We start from the raw sequence: 19,280 nt of genomic DNA on the forward strand, positions 1-19,280 counted from the left end.
AAACTTGGTTCCGAGGGGGGGGGACAACTCGTAGGGGAGCTCGTAGAGAATTAATACGCAGACTTGCCTGGTTTCCCTTTAAAAAATATAAAGTTGAAATGACTTGTAAAGCCATGTTGATTATACTTTTTACAGTGTGTCTAACTATTTCTCGGTTGATGTTTTTAATATCCGAGTTCATATCCATCTTATAGTCTTGACTCGACATTTCTCATGGTCCCTGAGAGGACATTAGACTCTGATTGGTTTTGTGATGAGTGAGTTTGAAACACCAATTTTTGGTTAATAAGTGACTAATCCTCAGACCTTCTTCGCTTGCTGGTTTTTGTATTGCTAGCGTTAAATAAGCGTGAGTGGCTGAATAGGTTTTGCTGAAAAAGCAGATACTGTTTGCCTTTTTACTGCCATGCGTTTTTCAGGTGATCCAATATTTAAAGGCTTATTTCTCTTAATCTCTGTTTGCTGATGTTCGCTGAGCCAGCAAATCCGTTCTTTAAAAAACAGGAAGTGATGTCAACATGATTTGTGTTGATGATGGAGGAGAAGCCGCAGGCATTGGTTCCCATCATTCATTCACGTGTGTAATATGTGGATGGCGTGTGTTCTGGTGGCAGTTTTTTGTGGGGTAGTTATGCAATCGTGTGACTAACATACAGTACACAGATACGGTAAAACTAGCTGGTTGGAAAAAGACAGAAAAGAAAACCACAAAGAGCTGTTGAATAAGGAGATAGCATAATTGAGGTCTCTGATTGGTCACACTGAGCATGTGTTCAAACACACACTCAGTCATAAGACAGTTTAATGATAATTGTTTCATTTATGTTGTGTTAGATAGCTTAGGCTAACAACTACAGCCAGACTAGATCTAATTCTGTACTTCAGAGATTTTAACTCATCAAGTATTTCACGTTTAACTTTTCTATGACTACAAAACGTGTCACTAGGCCGGTACCCTTTCAAAAAGTAGACCTTTGTACGGTAATGATGCATATAAGTACCTCAAGGGTACATATTGGGCCCTTTATGTTTTTCATTTGCTTTAATGATGGCAGTTTTCAGCTGGCAAATGACCCAAGGCTGTCTTGTATTCTTCATTAGAAGCAAGCAAATCTGACCTTTTACACAAATGAGCTATAATTGACTATAACTGGCCCAAATGGGTGTAATGTTAAATAACTAGCTGTTAAGAAGGCAATTTTCAGGTTTTTTTTCAGTGGTACTGACCCCTGTGCTTGTGCCTTTATTCTGACCAGAAGAACAAAGTGCTTCAGTGTCACATTAAGTGAATGAAGTTTTAACATTCATTATTTTCATATCTTCTTTGCATGCTGTGCTCTTTAATCCCCATTAATGTGAAGCAGCTATGATCACATATTCTGATCATTAATGTCATATTTTTATAAATGTCAAGTACAGAATATTAGAAGTACATTTGTAGACTCATTTCTATCAGGGACGGCTCAGCATAGGAAAGCATCAATTTTGTATTCTCCTCTGACACAGAATTCATAATTTTGTTGGTGATGTTAGATTACATACTGTTGCCTATGGCGGTTTGACGCTGCGTCGCATTTCATTTAAAGGTCGTTGCTTTTTGGTGCAGAGTGGAGAACATTTGGCTCCGTTTCTAAATCTAGTGAGCTGCCTTGTTTTGTACTACCGCCTACTAGATATTTCTTGTTTGGAATGAAAAATTTTAGGATGTCAGCTAAATGGTGCATTGACTAGTGGTGTGAAAAGTTTATCGAAAGTCAATTGTTTATTCTATCTACGTATGTAAATTGTATAGCACTATATTCTTACTGTACAGTATGTCAGCCGTTTTGTCTTCCAAGCAATTTTGTAAGGGTCAGTACTATAAAAGGAAATAAAATGAGAACTATATTACATCTTGTAAACTTTGAGGAAATGCTGAGTAATACCAAAGTCCCTTTAGGGAAGTCACGCCACTGGGTGGCCACGTTTGCAACGCCTCTGTGCAGTTATTTTAGTCATGCAAGACTTAAGTCCTATTTAATTGAATGGGGAATTGTATGATGCTAAAATTACAAATAGAGAACATATTTTTACCTAACAATTAAATTTGACATTAACCGCACCATAACTTGGATTTCTTAAGCTCAAATTGCACTAAAAACTCCTTTTTTTGATGTCGTTTTAAGCGCATGCACCATAGACTGTAAAAGTATGGACATAGTGTCTGAGACGTCACCCATAGGTTTATGAAGACCTTTTTTGAAGCCAATAGTTGGCGGGGCTTGCGCCACCGCACGTCACTTAAGTTGCGGATAACCGAAAATGGGTGAAGAGGCTGTTTGGAGCCCCTCTTCCAGAGAATCGGCAGTATTTATCGATTGTTAATTGGTTCTTTAAACTTCCGAAGCCAGAGCGGCCATATTGAGTGTTCAATCTTGTTATATCCGATATCTTTGGTAAAACATTTATTTTTGGATGGTTTATTGAGATTTAAATTGAGAATTATACTTCGCCTAAAAGCTTTACATTGATGTACAGCATGATTTGTGAGGATAGGACAATATTTGGGCGAGATACAACTGTTTGTACAACTATATGAAATTCTGGAATCTAAGGGAGCAAAAAAATCTAAATATTGAGAAAATGGCCTTTAAAGTTATCCAAATCAAGTCCTTAGCAACACATATTACTGATAAATACCTTGTTTGATATATTTAAGGTAGGATATTTACAAAATATTATGGAACATGATTTTTACTTAATATCCTAATGATTTTTTGGCATTAACACTTTTCCCGCCATTGACGAGTTATCTCGTCAATTAAGAAAAAACATTTCCCTAAAAAAAACTCGTTCCTGGTGAGTTTTTATTGTAATCTGTAATACCACGATCATCCAGGTCAAGTTTATTTAGACAGTCCTTTAGTTAAACTAGGGGTGTCCTCGACTAAGGATTTACATATTCGAATCAGAACTGTCTAATCTTTCCATAGTCGACCGATTGTCGAATCATCTATGTTTGTGTCGTGGGTTGGGAGGGGGCCAGACCAGGTACAAATTGGTAACTTTTATTTTCTTTCACAAGCAGCACACATAAACAACTTTCTGATAAAGTGACCAAAACTGTCTTTCAAGTGATGAACGAAGACAAAACTGACGATACATTTATATATATATATTTTTAACGTAAAATGTAAGGAAATATTTGTTTAATTATTCCTCATAACATTTTAAAGCCACGATTTACAGAACATCACACAAAAAAAACATTTTGATAACTAAACCTAAAAAACTAACAAATGTGATTCTGCTGTGAAAACCCCTGCTAAAATTCAGTGTTTTTATTTAATTGGGAGATTTAGGGCGTCAAGCACTCATGACCAAAAAGAAATGCGAAATGACAAATAATTTGTGATTGTGACTGTAAATGATAAAAACTAAGCTTTATATATAATTCATAAAAAGTTAATTTAAAACAAGAAAAACACTGAAATGAATGATTTTATAGACACTACGCGTTATTATTTAGCACAGAAATACCTGCTTGCTTGCATTGACTTTGATCATCTCTGTATTAACTTTAGATACAGAAAGACCTGATGATATTTTTTATTTCAGGAATCTCTTTTCTATCATTTGAAAGTGAACACCGACCATAATATTAAATCACAAGAAAGACAGTCGTGTCAGGCATAAATATAGGTTTGGTGCAGATATTTTCCGTTTCATCACCAAAATTTAAAGAAACGGCTTACCTGTTTTGTAGTTTAACTTTTGACAAGATAACCACTCTGTTTTAAATCAATTTAAAACTTACACTCGTCGAAAAACATCAGTTTTTTAATGTTTAGTTTGATGAACTCCTAAATATGAGACACAGAGCACCTAGCCCGTTCGGCTAAATTACATGCGCAAGCATGGCCAGCACGCAATAGCGCAACATCGATACAACGAAAAGCTATCCAAAATTTACATACTTAAATTAGATCAGAATTTACGTTTATAATAAATACAATTTTTTTATAAAATAAGGTCAGAAGTAACAAAGTGCAGAACAAATATGCAAAATGCCTCAAGTGCACGGAAACAAAACACAAGCCAAATAGTTAAATCAGATAACCCAAAGTGATTTATAAATAAAATAAAATAAACAAATTATTCAAAGAACGAAAGTATAGACAGAATTGCCAGCTTTGGCTTTTAAATGTAGAAACAAAGAGGCAATGGTTTATTAACATAGAAACCTCTTATGGACGTGTAGCCCCGTCACAGGGGTTGTTGGATTTATTAACGCTTTTAAAAAATATTTATTGAAAGCTCAGCTGCTACTTTACATATTATTTGCAGCATTATAATAAAATGCTGTATATTAATATATTGGGAAAGCTGTTATATGTGAAATCAGATAATGTGCACCCATATACGGCCAAAATTGAATGATCCTCATTTCAACACATCTGCGGCGATTCGACTGTGAGATTGGTAGTCGAATCAGGCTTCTCCTAAGTTAAGTTAAACAAAGTAAAAAGTCATTCAACGCCCAACTTTCATCTTGTTTCTACTCTTTCAATATCTAAAAATAACTTTGGATAAAATGCTGTCTTTGCAGACAACTCAAGGGCATATTTTAAATGGCATATTTAGGGTGTCAGGGCCCTTGAGTCTTTGTCATTTAAAGAGAGTGCGTATTAATAGTGTAATAGTTGAGTTCCTAATAGGACACATTCATTTAGACTCACAATTAACTGAAACCCAAGGCACTGTTTCCATAGCAACTGGTTTTCTGCATCATCTCGCTTTATGAATCAGAACACATTTTGCTGTCCTCTGTGCCACTTTTCATAGTGTTCAGTATGTTATTACGCATTGAAGGTGGTCACACGCTCCAGACATCGTAAAAATGTCATCATACGTGAAAGTGTCAACTTACGAATCTTGTGTATTTGTGTAAATTTTGACGTTACTCAGTGCATTGTCATACAGTTTAGGCCATCATCCAGAAAATAAGGCATAATCCACCTAAAAATAAAAATCCTATCACTTATTCAACGTCATGTTGTCCTTTGACAAAATACAAAAGTATTTTACTTAACGTTTTCGTATATTGAAAGTAAGTGGTGTCCAAAGCTACATATTGCTTTGCACCACCTTGACTTTCATACAATGAGGAATTTTTTTTTCATTTATCTCTTCAAAGCAGACACAATTTTTCTTCAAAGGAAGATTTTTTGGACATCAATAGTCCAGAAGTGAGCCGTACAGTACAGTGGGTTAAAAGAGGAAAATGGACTCAAGCCCACAGCACAGTGAAAGAGTGTGTACAGAAAACAGCGTATGGGTTTTGTTTGTCTTGAAAGAACATTGTGGCCTAGATAAAAGATGTACTTAGCAAAATCTATATGAAGGAGAACGTTCTGTTCAGCTGTGGGTGAGCAAAAACATCCCCGGGGAGAGATTGCAACATTCCAAGGACATTTGCTGAGGGATCATCTTATCTGCCAAGACCTCCTGGTGGACCAGCAGGTGACGCTTTGGATGGCCTTTGGGGTGAAATGTCCAGTTTGGCAGTAGATTTGTGGTCCTCTCTTTGATCATCATATGGTCCTGTTGTTTGTCAGTACAGTAGTGGATGTTTGTGGTCTCTCTGAAACAGACCTTCTAAGGTTAGGTTAGAGGAGCTAATCGTGTCAGGCTGTGGGTGACAGAAAACAGAAGAACAAAGATATTGGATATAACCAGATTGAGCTCTCCTATTACACTCACAGATGTGTAAAAAACAACACAATCAGTAAAATTCGCAAAATACACATCTGTCTTATTACACTATTATTAACTCTTTCGCCGCCATTGACGAGATATCTCGTCAATCAAGAGAATACGCTTCCCTTCCAATGACGAGATTTTCCGTCTTTCCGCAATACCGCTATTATCCACCAGGTGGCTTCCCTTCCACAACTTTTTAAACCCGGAAGTATTGCCCTATGGCAAGCTGCTGCATGTCCGTGTCTGTTTTAAAGATCGCTCTGAATGGGATCTCTATGAAAAGTCCGTCACAAAAATTTAATTATCTCTGCTTTTTGCTCAAAATGTGGTGTTTTTGCAGAAACCTACCCATATTCAAAAGCTGATTACAAAAGAACCACTGAAGGTAGGATGAAACGTTTTTTTTTTGTTTGAAAGCAGATGGTCTGTTCTTTCATTTGGTATATTGTATGTTTATATATTTAAAGAAGAACATTTTCTGAAAGGCATTAAACTTTGGTGAAAATCATGAAAAACGCTGGCGCTGGCTGGCAACTTTAAAAAAAACGCTGGCTGTGAAAGAGTTAACACATTTTGTGCGTTTTAACACAACTTGTCACTTTTATTTATTTTAGCAAAACAATCTACAACAAATGACACTTAGGGACAGATTTAAAAGATGTGAAAAAGAGATGTTATTAGTTTGGACAGTTTAGGACTAGTCTAATCCCTGTCCGGGAAACCGCCCCATAGAGATGAGAAATAAAAACCCGCTTTGTTTATAATCAGTTGTTAGGCCAAGCTTTCGGTGTTGTAATCGAAAGGTTGGTTGTTTTTAGTCACATGACCTGCAATCGCTTGCGGCTTTCAGCACTTTGTCTGTAAATAATGCCGAAAAAAAACGGTGAACACGGCAGCCACATATCGGCCGATGCCGAGACACATATAACTCGCAAATATCGGCCCGATATATCGGTCTATCTCTAACCTCCAGTGCCTCTATACTCTATCCAAAACGTAATGTACGAAATGCCAAAAAGTTTTTAATACCTATATATATATATATATATATATATATATATATATATATATATATATATATATATATTTTTTTTTTTTTTTGTTAACACAATTGTACCTTTGCTTGCAGGTTATTCTGTATTTTATTACTGCTAGTCACTCACGCTGTAAGACATAATGCAGTAAGACAGATGTGTCCTGTTGTCACGACAGCACGAATGATTTTATTTCAATTAATCTTTACCTGGACAGTGAAGGGTGTGTGTGTGTCTATGACAAAGCGTCCATCACCCTGTCTCATTACTGTGATAAGAGAGGGGTAATGACAGTCTGATCTCCAGCAGCGCTCGACATGTCTCCTCGTGAGCCTGCCGACATCTCACGTGGATCTGCCACTGGAGGAGACCGTCTGAGTAACAAACTGTGTTTCTGTCAACATCCATCTTTGTCAATCAATGGATCCTGAAACACTGTATATTTATAATCTTGATGAACTAGAACTGTGGTTCTTAAACGTGGGGCCGTGGCAAGATAGTGCCAGGGGGGCCCATTTTTATGAGATTTTATAAAATATATAATTTTTTTTTATAATTTTTGTGTCATTAAACCTCAGAAAAATAAGGATACTACCAACAGCAATATGTTGTACAATTTAATATGTTTTGTTACAAATGTCAAGTTTTATATCAAAAATGTTCTTTAGGGGGGCCACAGAGCGATGCACCACACACAAAGGGGGCCGCATGCCGAAAAAGTTTGAGAACCACTGAACTCGAAGTTTGTTTGGGGGTGTTTTTTACTGTTGTACAGGACATATGATAAATACTGTATTTTTTAATGATAGCAGGATATTATATCGAAGAGCAAGAGAGAGAGAGAGAGTTTTCATAAATATGATCAAGGTTTGGGGTTTTGAGGATCTTTCAGATTAATTTAAGGAGTGCTGGTGTGGCCTGGTCTTGACTTGGTCTTATATTGGTCTCTACACACTCTGGGGTTGGTCTTGACCATAGACTGTAAAAAAATGGACGTAGTGTTCGTGATGTCACCCATAGGTTTCTGAAGATTGTTTTTAAAGTTCAAAGTAGGCATTGCCTGCCGTCACCATCTTGGCTGCGTGTTACCGCGCATCACTCGCGAATATCCGAAAATGGGTAAAAAGGCGGGACGTGGGTGAAACTGAGGTGGCTGGTTGCTGAAACCACGCCCGCCTAGCTCGACTCTAGTGACAGCAGTGGCAGTTCATCCGTCACTCAAGTGGCCACGCCCTTAATTATGCACATCTTTAAGGCTTAATATAAATTAAACGGATGAGTTACAAAAAAATTCACCCTTCTCACAGTTGTCATGAAGGACAAAATTAGCTATAAAGACCAAAAACGTTTTTGCACCAGGCTGTAAACATATTTTCTACTGTTAAGTTGGCCATTTTAACATGGAGGTCTATGGGAATTGACTCCCTTTTGGAGCCTCTAGTGGCCAGTCGATGAAATGCAGTTTGAGTCACTTCCGTATTTGCTTCATCAGAGGGATCAGAAGGTTGCCCCTCGGTCCTGACTTGATCTCAGTTTAGATGATCGTGACAACAACACTATTTGAGATCTCTTCTGAGTCTTGTTGTCATCTAAAATCTTGAGCTAGAAAAAAAAAACTACTCATAGCTCTTATTTCCAAGTTTTCTTTTCTGTTGATGTAGTTTTGGAATGAATGTACTTGAGATTTTTTATGTGTGTTTTGACTTGCGAACCTGTGGTGCATGATGAAGCTACAGTGCGTCAGCTCCATGGTTTCTCACAGGACATATTAGTTAAAATTTTAAGATTACAAGATAACAGATAGCTTGATGAAGCGTGACTATTTTTAAGCACGCTGGGCAAAAGCACGCTGCTGCATTTTCACAAGGCTAATTGTAGTAATTGAAGAGCAGGTTGTTAAAGCTCATTGATTTCTGTCACATAATTGCGTCGCTGAAGAAGAGCAGATCTCTTCAGCACTGCATGCATGTCATTTAAACACATTTATAATCATTAAGATTTCATTAGGATCCTTTTGCGCAGGATGTCATTTGTCTTTCGGCTTCACAGTCTCTCCTCACAGACTCGTGACTCTATTTCTGTCTCACGTGCGCCCTCGTTTCTCTATCACGCATAAAGTCAAAAGATCCTTCTGTATGGGATATAGAGCAGCGTGCATTTCACTGTTAACACCCATTGTTATTGAATGTTTCGTTCTTATAAAGATACACTAATGCAGGTGATTTACTCTCATGAATCTGGTTACGACTGGTAGTGGTGTGGACTTTGGTTAATGGTCCCATTCTTTCTGTGTTTTTGGAGCTTTGATTGTGTTTACAGTGCGCAATATAACATGTGCTCATGTTTCACGTGTAAAAAAGGCAGTATTTTTTACACAATTTATTAATCTGTATAGCGCTGTTTTCACTGTCTTCAAAATGGGCTGATGTCTTCCTTGTTCTATGAAGTCCCTCCTTTAGAAATACGTAATGATACTTGTTTAGTGTGTTGTGATTCGATAGGAGTTTAGCTTGCCGTTAGCTTAGCTGGCGAATGACGTATTCATGTGGGCAGAGTTTAGTCAAAAAAAAAAAAAAAACGTTTTACTGATGTCATTAAAGCAGGAAATAGAGGGCTGTAGTCCAAACCGGTGGTTCGCCGTAGGCTTTGAAAGAGGAATTCTATCAAAGAAAATATATCGCCTGGCAGTGAACTTTGACATTTTCTAATATAACTCATTGGGCCCTATCTTGCACCCAGCGCAATTGACTTTGTCAGTGACGCATGTATGATTCGTATTTTGCACCGGTTTTTCCCTCCACAGACGCACGTCGGCAAACTAGGGAATGAACTTGCGCTCCCTGGGAGGTTCAACGCAAAAAAGGAGGCGTGTCTGGGTGCAAACCATCCCTGATGCTATTTTCCAGTTTCAAAAAACAATTGCGCCACTGACCAAAAAAAAAAACTAGTCTAAAGTCAGTGGCGCGTTATGCGTTGTTCATTATGCTATTTTAAGGGTGCATGCTTGACCATAATGTATAGCGTGCACAACGCTCACACACTTTGCTTATCTAATCTACACAGATGCAACAGTTATTTTTGCAAATCATAAATTGTTACAATAAAAAATATGACACATGAGATAAGGGGAATCATAGTGGTGAGCATTGTGGTGATAGTTTTTATTTATTTTGTGTGACTGTGTTAAAAAATTCTCATGCAAATAACGATTAAAATATTTTCATAAGTTTGTTGTCTGGCTGTATTACGTTTATTTTATGTAAATAATAATTAAAATGTTTTCATAAGAAACCTTAATGTATGTGAACTTGATTTGTAAGAGTACTTTGGGGTTGGACTGCTTGCGTTTCTTGGCTTTCAGCGGTGAGGGTGGACGCAGCGATGTCCTCTGCTGGCGTCAGGTCCTGTGTAGAGGCAGAGCCACCTCCCATTATACGGCGTGCCCGATTTATGCTGGCAAGTTTGGGATTCCTCCGTCTCCTGACATCATTGTAGCGCTTGCGGCGCAACGTCCTGGGGATGCCAGCTGATGAGACAATTGTGGCTATTTCCTCTCACGCCTGTTTAACCGACGTTGATTTGGGCGGATTTCTCCCATCCACATACAAAACAACTTCTCTGTCTTTGACTGCTCTTACAAGAACGTTGGTCTCCTCAGCTGTGAACCGCTCCTGGCGTGCGCCAGATAAATCCGTCATAATAACAGCAACCTGCCATGGAACTTGCGCACTTGCGTTTAAAGGGAATGTTGGATGACATTCTGATTGGTTTATTTGACGTTACGCCCAAACCACACCTATGAATAATGAACCTACTTCAGACCAACCCCTTATTGATTTGCGCCTGGCGCAAGAGTTATTTCTCCCGCCGGGAAAATAGCAACAGCGCCCAAGATCCGCCCACAAAGTCACTTGCGCTTTGCACTTGCGTTTCAGATCGTTAAAATAGGGCCCATTGTGTTTGTCTGAAAGATGATGGAAATGGGTATCTCAGATGGCTTAAGGGCGAGTAAATCATGGGGTAATTTCATTTTTTCCTGAACTATCCCTTTAAAAGTAGAGTGCACAATGTTTGAAAACACTTTGGAAAAGGGAGTCGGGCCGATTAACAAAACACACTTGTAGCCAATCAGCAGTAAGGGGCGTGTCTACTAACCGACATCCTTGCCGGGTTGAGTATGCGTGAGTACCAGCGTGTGTGTTTAGGTGATTTCAAATGTCAACATTGGCTTTCAAACATTGTGCACTCCGCCTTTAAAACTTTAGGTGTAAATAACTTCCTTTTTTCAGCCAATCACATTTTGAGTTATAATAAATAATTACCTGTCTCTTCCTAGCTTTGTAATGGCATTGAATAGTACCTGCTTTTTGTTAACTACATCCATCATCAAAAAGGAATGGATATGACTCCAGGGGGTCAATATATGTCTTCTAAGAGGGAAAAGGTATATTTGTAAAAAAGATTTAGCTCAAAATACATATTTAAGCTCCCTATGTATGCAGTGGACGTATGATTGTATGTTTATTTACATAATACCAACCAGTAGGACTTTTTTGTAGTTTAGTACTGTTTATTAACCGGATGAGCTAAACCCGAATGTTTGACAGACTGTAGTGTTGCAAAGCTGACTGGACGCCTAAACCCTTTAACCTTTGACCTTACTCGACTCCCTCTGTCCCTCCACTCACCTAGCTTTCTCCTTTCTCTCCTCTACCATCCATCCACCCATCCATCTATCCATCCTCTGCACCTCCTCTCTGCTGCTCCTCTTCATCCATCTCCGCTGGCCGCCACTGACAGTGAATTTACATCCAAAATGAAACACAGGCAAATGGGAGCGGCCCCCGGTGGCAATATGACCAAAAGCACCAGCATCGGCGGGGAAATGTGCAGTCTGGAGAAGACCGACGGCAGCCAATCGGACACGGCCGTGAGCCTGGCGGGAACCGTTCAGAAGAAACGACGCTCCAGCATCGGCGCCAAGATGGCGGCAGTCGTCGGGTTGAGTCGAAAGAGTCGTAGCGCATCCCAACTCAGCCAGACAGGTAGGAGTTAAATTATCTATACATGTCTGTCTGTCTATCTGTCTGTCTTCATGTTTGTTCTTTACTCACTTTTGTTCTTCACAACTCTATTAATGAGCACAGAAAGTACTGTTCTTGAATCAGCACTAACAATCTAACTTTTCTTTTGCAACCTTCTCAAAGCCTGTTGCTGAAAAGTGTAAATTGGGTTGGCGCAGGAGCAAGGACCAGCATTTTCTTTCTTTTAGATAATTGAGACCCTCTTTTTTTTTCTTTTGGCTGATGTTCAAATGCAGATTCATTAAAAGTGCAGTTAATAAGTCTCTTGTTGATACATCTGTTTCAGAGATTCTGCGATGTGTTGGAGGAATGTTGTGTTATGATTGCTTCATTTGAAATAGCAGATGGCTGATCGTTCTGCACAGGGTTGCCAGGTTTTCACAGCAAAACCCACCCAATTGCTACTCAAAACTAGCCCAAAGCTAGTCCATTTGCATTTCGGGAGATAAATAACACATTATTGGGGTAGCTTCAACCTTAGAACATGAAAAAAACCTGTGGCAATAGTGTCAAAGTAGCCCAATTTCGTGGGAAAACCGTGGACTTGGCAACCCTGGTTCTTCAGATAGTACTGTCATGTCATGTTTGGCGAGGTTATATTACAGTGTCTATGTGACTTGATCATATAATTATTACAGGGTGATTTAAGTTAATCCGGATCTTGTAGAGTTCAAATCCTAAAAGGGGCTGTACCCTAAAATCACTGCACCCTAAAAAGTCCAGTATTTCTTTAATAGTAAGCATGGTATACAAACAATAATCTAATGCAATTCTAATGCCATTCTTTTTCTTGATGCCCCCTCTACATGAATATACAACAAACTGAGCCCGGCCAACCCTGTTGCATATCCATATGATTTAAAAAAAACTTTTACAAATATGTTATATATAAAATTATTAGTTTAATCTTTATTTGACCTTGAAGCACACAGTGTCACATTTAGGGTGTTTTCAAACATTTAGATCTATTGCTTTGTTTAAAAACCGGGGGATAAATCACTGCAGTGTTGCAATTTTATCTTGGTTCGGTTTTCTTTGGTAACACCATGCATGTGCGAGTAAACCTTTAACTGTTCAGATTGCATCTGTTTATTTTTCGTGATTTTGCTGTAAGTTGTCCGTTATCCAGGATGGCCAAACCGCAGCTTTGCGTGATTGTTGTGTGTCTTTTTTTGGTAACTGCAGTTATATTCAGTCCTTCCAGAAATATTTTGAGTTTTTTGTGATTGTTGTGGGCAAAAATCATTGATCTTGCGGCACGTTTTCTTAAAAAATTGCGTGAACTTACAAAAACTGCGGGAACTTGCAAAAACTGTTTGCTGCTTTTGCAGCTTTCAGTTATTTTCACATCCACATAATCACGTCACTTCATAACGTTTTCATGTCGGTTGTGTGAAGTAAATTCAAAATTTTTCAACTGCTAATATATATGTGATTTTTGCTACGAAAATGCGGGGGTTATGAAATCATGCAAGCCCCAGCGCATATTTTGCAAATTGAAATCTGCAATTTATGCTGCGAAAGTGCGCCGTATTTGAAAAATAAAGTTTTTCAGGTATAAAGCTATCAGGTATGTTCATGGTTAATAAAGCAATAAGATAGCCTGTTCATTGTTCCGTTGGGTCGGATTGCTTTCAAACTTATAGCGAACCCCTCCAGAGTCCGTTTGCAATCGAGACTGTTGGTTCGGAGAATGTTGTCTAAGTTTTGCTTCCTGCGCAAAATAATGAAGTAATATATTAAAGGAATAGTTTAATATTGAAAATGAGTAGACTATGTTATTACCTTAACTAAGAAGAGTTGATACATCCCTCTATCATCTTAGTGCGTGCACGTAAGCGCTGGGGCGCGCTGCGACACTTCAATAGCATTTAGCTTAGCCCCATTCATTCAATGGTATCAAACAGAGATAAAGTTAGAAGTGACCAAACACATCAACGTTTTTCCTATTTAAGACGAGTATTTATACGAGCAAGTTTGGTTGCACAAAATAAAACGTAGCGCTTTTCTGAGCGGATTTAAAAGGGTAACTATATTGTATGGCGGAATAGCACTTTTGGGAGTACTTCGACTCGCCTGAAAAATCCGCTCCCCTTCTCCCTCTCATAATGGGAGAGGGAGAGTGTTACTGCGCCGAGTCGAAGTACTCCCAAAAGTGCTGTTCCGCCATACAATATAGTTACCCTTTTAAATCCGCTCAGAAAAGCGCTACGTTTTAAACTTGCTCGTATAAATACTCGTCTTAAATAGGAAAAACGTTGATGTGTTTGGTCACTTCTAACTTTATCTTTGAGTGGTACCATTGAATGAATGGGGCTAAGCTAAATGCTATTGAAGTGTCGCAGCGCGTCCCAGCGCTTACGTGCACGCACTAAGATGATAGAGGGATGTATCAACTCTTCTTAGTTAAGGTAATAACATAGTTTAATACTGAAAATGAGTAGACTATTCCTTTAATTATATAAACAGATGAAGAGTTTGAATCACACGGAATCCTAGTTTTCCTCATCTACAGTACTTTGTGATCAACAAAGAAACAAAAACAAAAGAATACTTTTGATGGCATTGACAATCTGTGACGGTGAAGAAACGTAAGTCATCAAAGTCGAATAATTTACGCGAGAGGCACTTGGGCGAAGGAAAAATGCCAGCTGTTGCCTGTTCTCCGGACAGCATCAAGCTTCTGTCATGCTAACACATTGACCCCAGGGGATCTTATGAAAAAAATGTCATTATTTTACTCGAAGTCAACAAAAATCCATCAGGACCAAGCTGATCGCTGTCAAAAATTTTCAGCGATGACGTCCCAAGGATGGCAGCAGGAATCACAGTGTTCTTAAAGGATAATTCCGGTATTTAACACTTTGAGTCTCATTTCTGGTTTGTTTTGGATGAACTACAGTGATGGACACAGAAATTTTGACAATGGGTCCTGTCTTGACTTTTTGACTAGTTTAGAAGCGTCTCTTGACTGCTTCAGAATGGAAGTCAATGACCATGCACAAACATGTCATTAAAACAACACTTAACGTTCATTATCAAAACTGTACTACTCACCGAGTGGTTTGTGGTGTTTGTTGATGATTAAAAACAAATATATTGGCGCAATGTATGATTTAAATCCGTGTTATTTGCTATAGTGGAACTATTTTTTCAGATACCTCACAACCGTGTATATACTTCCGCTCTATATTTGAGTCTGAAGCGTTAGCACACTCCCGACCACTTGATGGCAACAAACACTTTGCCATACAAGTACGCTCGATGTCTAGCGTATATAAACAGTCACAATCGAGCTCAACTTCAAACCTAAAGCTGGTCACTGAGCCATCAAATATGGGAAAAATTTCCTTTGAGAGAAACCGAGCGAAAAAACTACAACCACATGTAAACAGACCCTTTTCCGTTTCCAGCGGCGGAGTGATATATCAGCGAGCAATGAGTCTTCCAAGAGAAGTCAATGGAATTTTACAAAATACCAAATAAAACACGACAGAAACTGTATTTCGCTACACAACTTGTTTTTAATCAAAAACGAATACCACAAACCACTAGGTGAGTAGCACAGTTTTGAAAATGAATGTTAAGTGTTGTTTTAATGACATGTTTGTGCATGGTCATTGACTTCCATTCTGAAGCAGTCAAGAGATGCTTCTAAACGAGTCAAAAAGTCAAGACACGACCCATTGTCAAAATTTCTGTGTCCATCACTGTAGTTCATCCAAAACAAACCAGAAATGAGACTCAAAGTGTTAAATACCGGAATTATCCTTTAATATGACAAAGTAAGTGTTTTGATTAATGCCATTAATGTTTTTTTATCAGTGTATACCACTAGTCAACTAAATGAATATAACATGGCAAAGATAAATGCACATTTATATATTGATTCAATAGATTTATAGCATTTTGAAAAAACAACAACTTGTTATCGCTTTATTGCATTTTGCGTAAAAATAATCAGTTTTTTTTAAAAAATCTTTGAAATCAAATTATGGATTTGAATTTTTTATGTTATTATAAACTAAAGATGCTATGTGAAAGTTTGTAACAGAAAATAGTGGTTTTCCTCTTGTCACCTTCTTGATATAGAAAACACATTTTTACCGAAATTAGTCAAAATGGATTTATTGCGTTTTGGAACCAAACTCTTCAGATGCACTCTGACCAATTAAAGGAGAGTTTACTTGCATGTGACTTGTATTAACAAAGTCTGGTCCGTTTGCCTTGAAATTGCAACATTTTAGACATTTAACCCCTAGTTTTTCAACAAAGCCATCGATCTACAGGTCTGAAAACACCCTTAGATGTGGCTTAAAGGTCCAAATGCTTTTTGGGGTTGCTGTATCCTATATATAGAGTACAAGTATATACTGTAAAGTACAGTTGAATTACTCATTGTTACATTGGCACTGTGATATAAAGCCTCATGCTTTAATGATTTTATATTCTCAGGTGCTGTAATCTTAACCATACAGTATCTCAAAGTACCCTGTTACAGTCACATGCATGCTACAGTAAACTCATACATTTTTCACCTTATCATTTTGTACCATGTATTAACTTTTTTTCTGGAAAGGAACCAAAGTAATATATCAAGTTTTATTTAAAGTACCATGGACAAACAAATACTGTGGTATTAGCAGGAAACTTTGGATATAATGCCTACTTCCATGACATTGTATATTCATTTTTAGCTGGTGTACTGTGGTGTCCCTTGGAACCTTGTAAAACCATAAATATAATACTCAATACCATGGTACTATTATCTGATGAGAATTATATTTGAGCATTAGAAATAGTACTGTGACTAAAGACTTTACACATAAATTACAGAAACATAAACAAATGATTTTGTTTAAGGCAGCTGTGGCACAAATCTTACATTGTATATGTTTTGTCTTGGTCTTTTGCCATCAGTAAGCATTTTATGTTTCATACAGTATGTTCAGAATGTCACAGTTTATATTGTGAGGTGAGTTGATTTTGGGCGGTGTTTAACCTTTAATCACCTCATTGGCTGGCTGGTCCTGGTTTTCGGTGTAAACGGTGCCTTGCAGGTAGATCACATGCCTAAAAAAATAAACGCAGTCCGCCAGGCGACGCGTGCACGGGCTGCACATGGCAGGTGGTCGGATGATTGTGTGTTTTAATGCAGCTGCTTGCCGGGGGCTGTACCACTCTTTCATGTCTCATGAGGGCTGAGATCTGGATGTGTGTGATGTCTCCGAGCAGGTTTTCTCTGGCGGAGCATCTGCTTACAGAAAAATAGGACAGACGCACAGATAGTTTGCCTTTTTGTCTGAAAGATATTTCTTGTTTGGCAACCTGTATTTAATAAAGCTGAGGTTTGAACGCTGTGGCACTTTTTAAAGCATTACTACGTTTGAGTCTGAGATTAAATGTGACACTACAGCCAAATATCAAAATTACCCCATGATGTACTCGCCCTCAAGCAATCTTACATTTGGTTTTATTTTAGTAAATGTCCTTGCTTTTCCAAGCTTATAATGGGAGAAAACAGGGAACGACTTTAGACTTTGAAGCCCAAAAATGTGCATCCATCCCTCACAGAATTAATCCACATGGCTCCAAGGGGTTAATAAAGGTCTTTTGCGGGTAATCGATGCAACATTGTAAGAAAAATGTCCATATTTTAATCTTTATAAACTGTAGTATATTATATATAGTTTACATATTTATATTCATATTTCATCTTAAACACCTTCTCTTACTTTCTAAAGGAAAATGATAGAAGGTAAATCTTCACTAGACAATCTGGTGCAGTTTCTCATTTGACTATGTCATGATTTATGGCACAGATTTACTGAGCGCAGAGAGTCAAATCTGGATGAGGTATTCAGCTCCAACAACTTCATATACACACAGTCACGAGATTAAAATGAATATTTTAGTCAGGGCTTTCAGAGCCGACTCTATGGCTGCCTCCTGCTCCACTTTCTTGTGTTTAATTGAAAAAGCTGGCAGCTTTTCTAAAGCTAGAGGTTATTCTTGGCTTTTACCATGCTAAAATGTTTTTTTGTGGTTTGAAGTGCACGAATGTGAAGGTTGAAAATCTCCTGTGAGCCTCAAGTTTTGTCAAGTTATGCTTTTTAAATAGCATTCAGATGCTTTAGAAAACTGCATCTTTGAATTCAGGGCTTTTTTGTGACTGCTACATGTTTAAGTATGCATTTTGATATGATGTTATTTAAAGTCCTTGTAAAGTCATTTCAGTTGTTTCTTAACACATTTTAAATGTTAGAAATGAATTGCTGAAACAGGATTAGGATTTTTTTGGGCCGGGCTAAAACAGTGGCTCGATGACGCCCCTAACACAATCACAAGCATCCATTTGGGTGATTCTCATGAAATCCAGACTTAGAAATTGTCCAGCATCAGATTTTTTTGAAGCCAATTTTTTTTGCACATATAAGATTAAGGTCTGAACTTCCTATAAGCATTATTTTTAGAGGATTTAAAAAATATTTTCTATAGAATTATTTAAATTTTTTAGATTATCATTATCAAAAATTATAATTACCGCAACATGATATTAAATTAAATATATGCATTTACAAACTCATGTTTCGGTAATGAGAACTAAAAAGTGGTCTTTGACAAACAAAATTTCAACTTTTATCTGGAGAAAAAAATAAGAACTGCTTACCTGGGAGCCATCTTGGGTGTCACAGTCAATTATGTCCCTTACAACTAGTTTTTTGTTTTTTGTTTTTGAAAATGTTAGTACATTGAGGGCTTAAACAATGAGTGAAAATTTTTGCGGATGTTGAGAAAACATTTTTTGGACACATTTATATTCCTTATTATTGTCTCTACATTTACCAATGATCAACAAATACCACATGTTTCTTTACTGTATTTTTTTATAGTATAACATGCACTGAAGCTTTTTATTTTTTAGATTTTTTAATTATAAATATTTCCATGTCAAATAACCCAAATCCATTCATGGACACGTTGCGGTAATGGAAATTTTCCCCTTAAATGTGGAAAAAACAACAAAATTGGTTTGTATGATGTCATTTGAAATCATGTGCAAAATAGTACATGAAGAGATGTTTGCAACTGTATGCTTCTTATTTTGATAGCATTTACTTTTTTTATCAAAATGTTTCATGACACCTCATAAGTCTAATTTCGCGAGAATCACCTGTTTAGGTTGTAGCGGTATTTGAAAGTTTAAAGAGGCGGCACCTTCCTGCGAGTGGGTGTGGTTTTAGGTCATTAGCGGACACCCCTGTTTGAGAGCCGAGAATGCGCTTATTTTTTTCCGATTTTGATAACTTATTTTATTTATTTGGCTGTGTTTTATCATTTAAATTTGCAGTGGTGTTTAAAACATATTTTTCTTTGGTGTGACAAACTCTGAACATATTAAATATATCTTTCTTAATTA

At 37.6% G+C, this 19,280-nt stretch overlaps 1 protein-coding gene across 18 annotated transcripts in view; it reads left to right on the top strand.

The window, feature by feature from the left end:
• Positions 1 to 19,280, top strand: part of rims2a (regulating synaptic membrane exocytosis 2a) — a 202,097-nt gene that overhangs the window by 154,005 nt on the left and 28,812 nt on the right. For 16 of the 18 annotated variants that reach the window (XM_065298730.2, XM_065298733.2, XM_065298723.2 and 13 more), the window contains one exon: positions 11,577 to 11,821. In XM_065298730.2, coding sequence (XP_065154802.1) covers positions 11,577 to 11,821 — 245 coding nt within the window. The remainder of the gene's footprint in view (positions 1 to 11,576; positions 11,822 to 19,280) is intronic. The other 2 variants (XM_065298725.2, XM_065298746.2) reach the window with 1 other exon arrangement.

The sequence above is a fragment of the Paramisgurnus dabryanus genome, chromosome 13 (genome assembly GCF_030506205.2).
Source record: "Paramisgurnus dabryanus chromosome 13, PD_genome_1.1, whole genome shotgun sequence".
NCBI classification, from domain to species: domain Eukaryota; kingdom Metazoa; phylum Chordata; class Actinopteri; order Cypriniformes; family Cobitidae; genus Paramisgurnus; species Paramisgurnus dabryanus.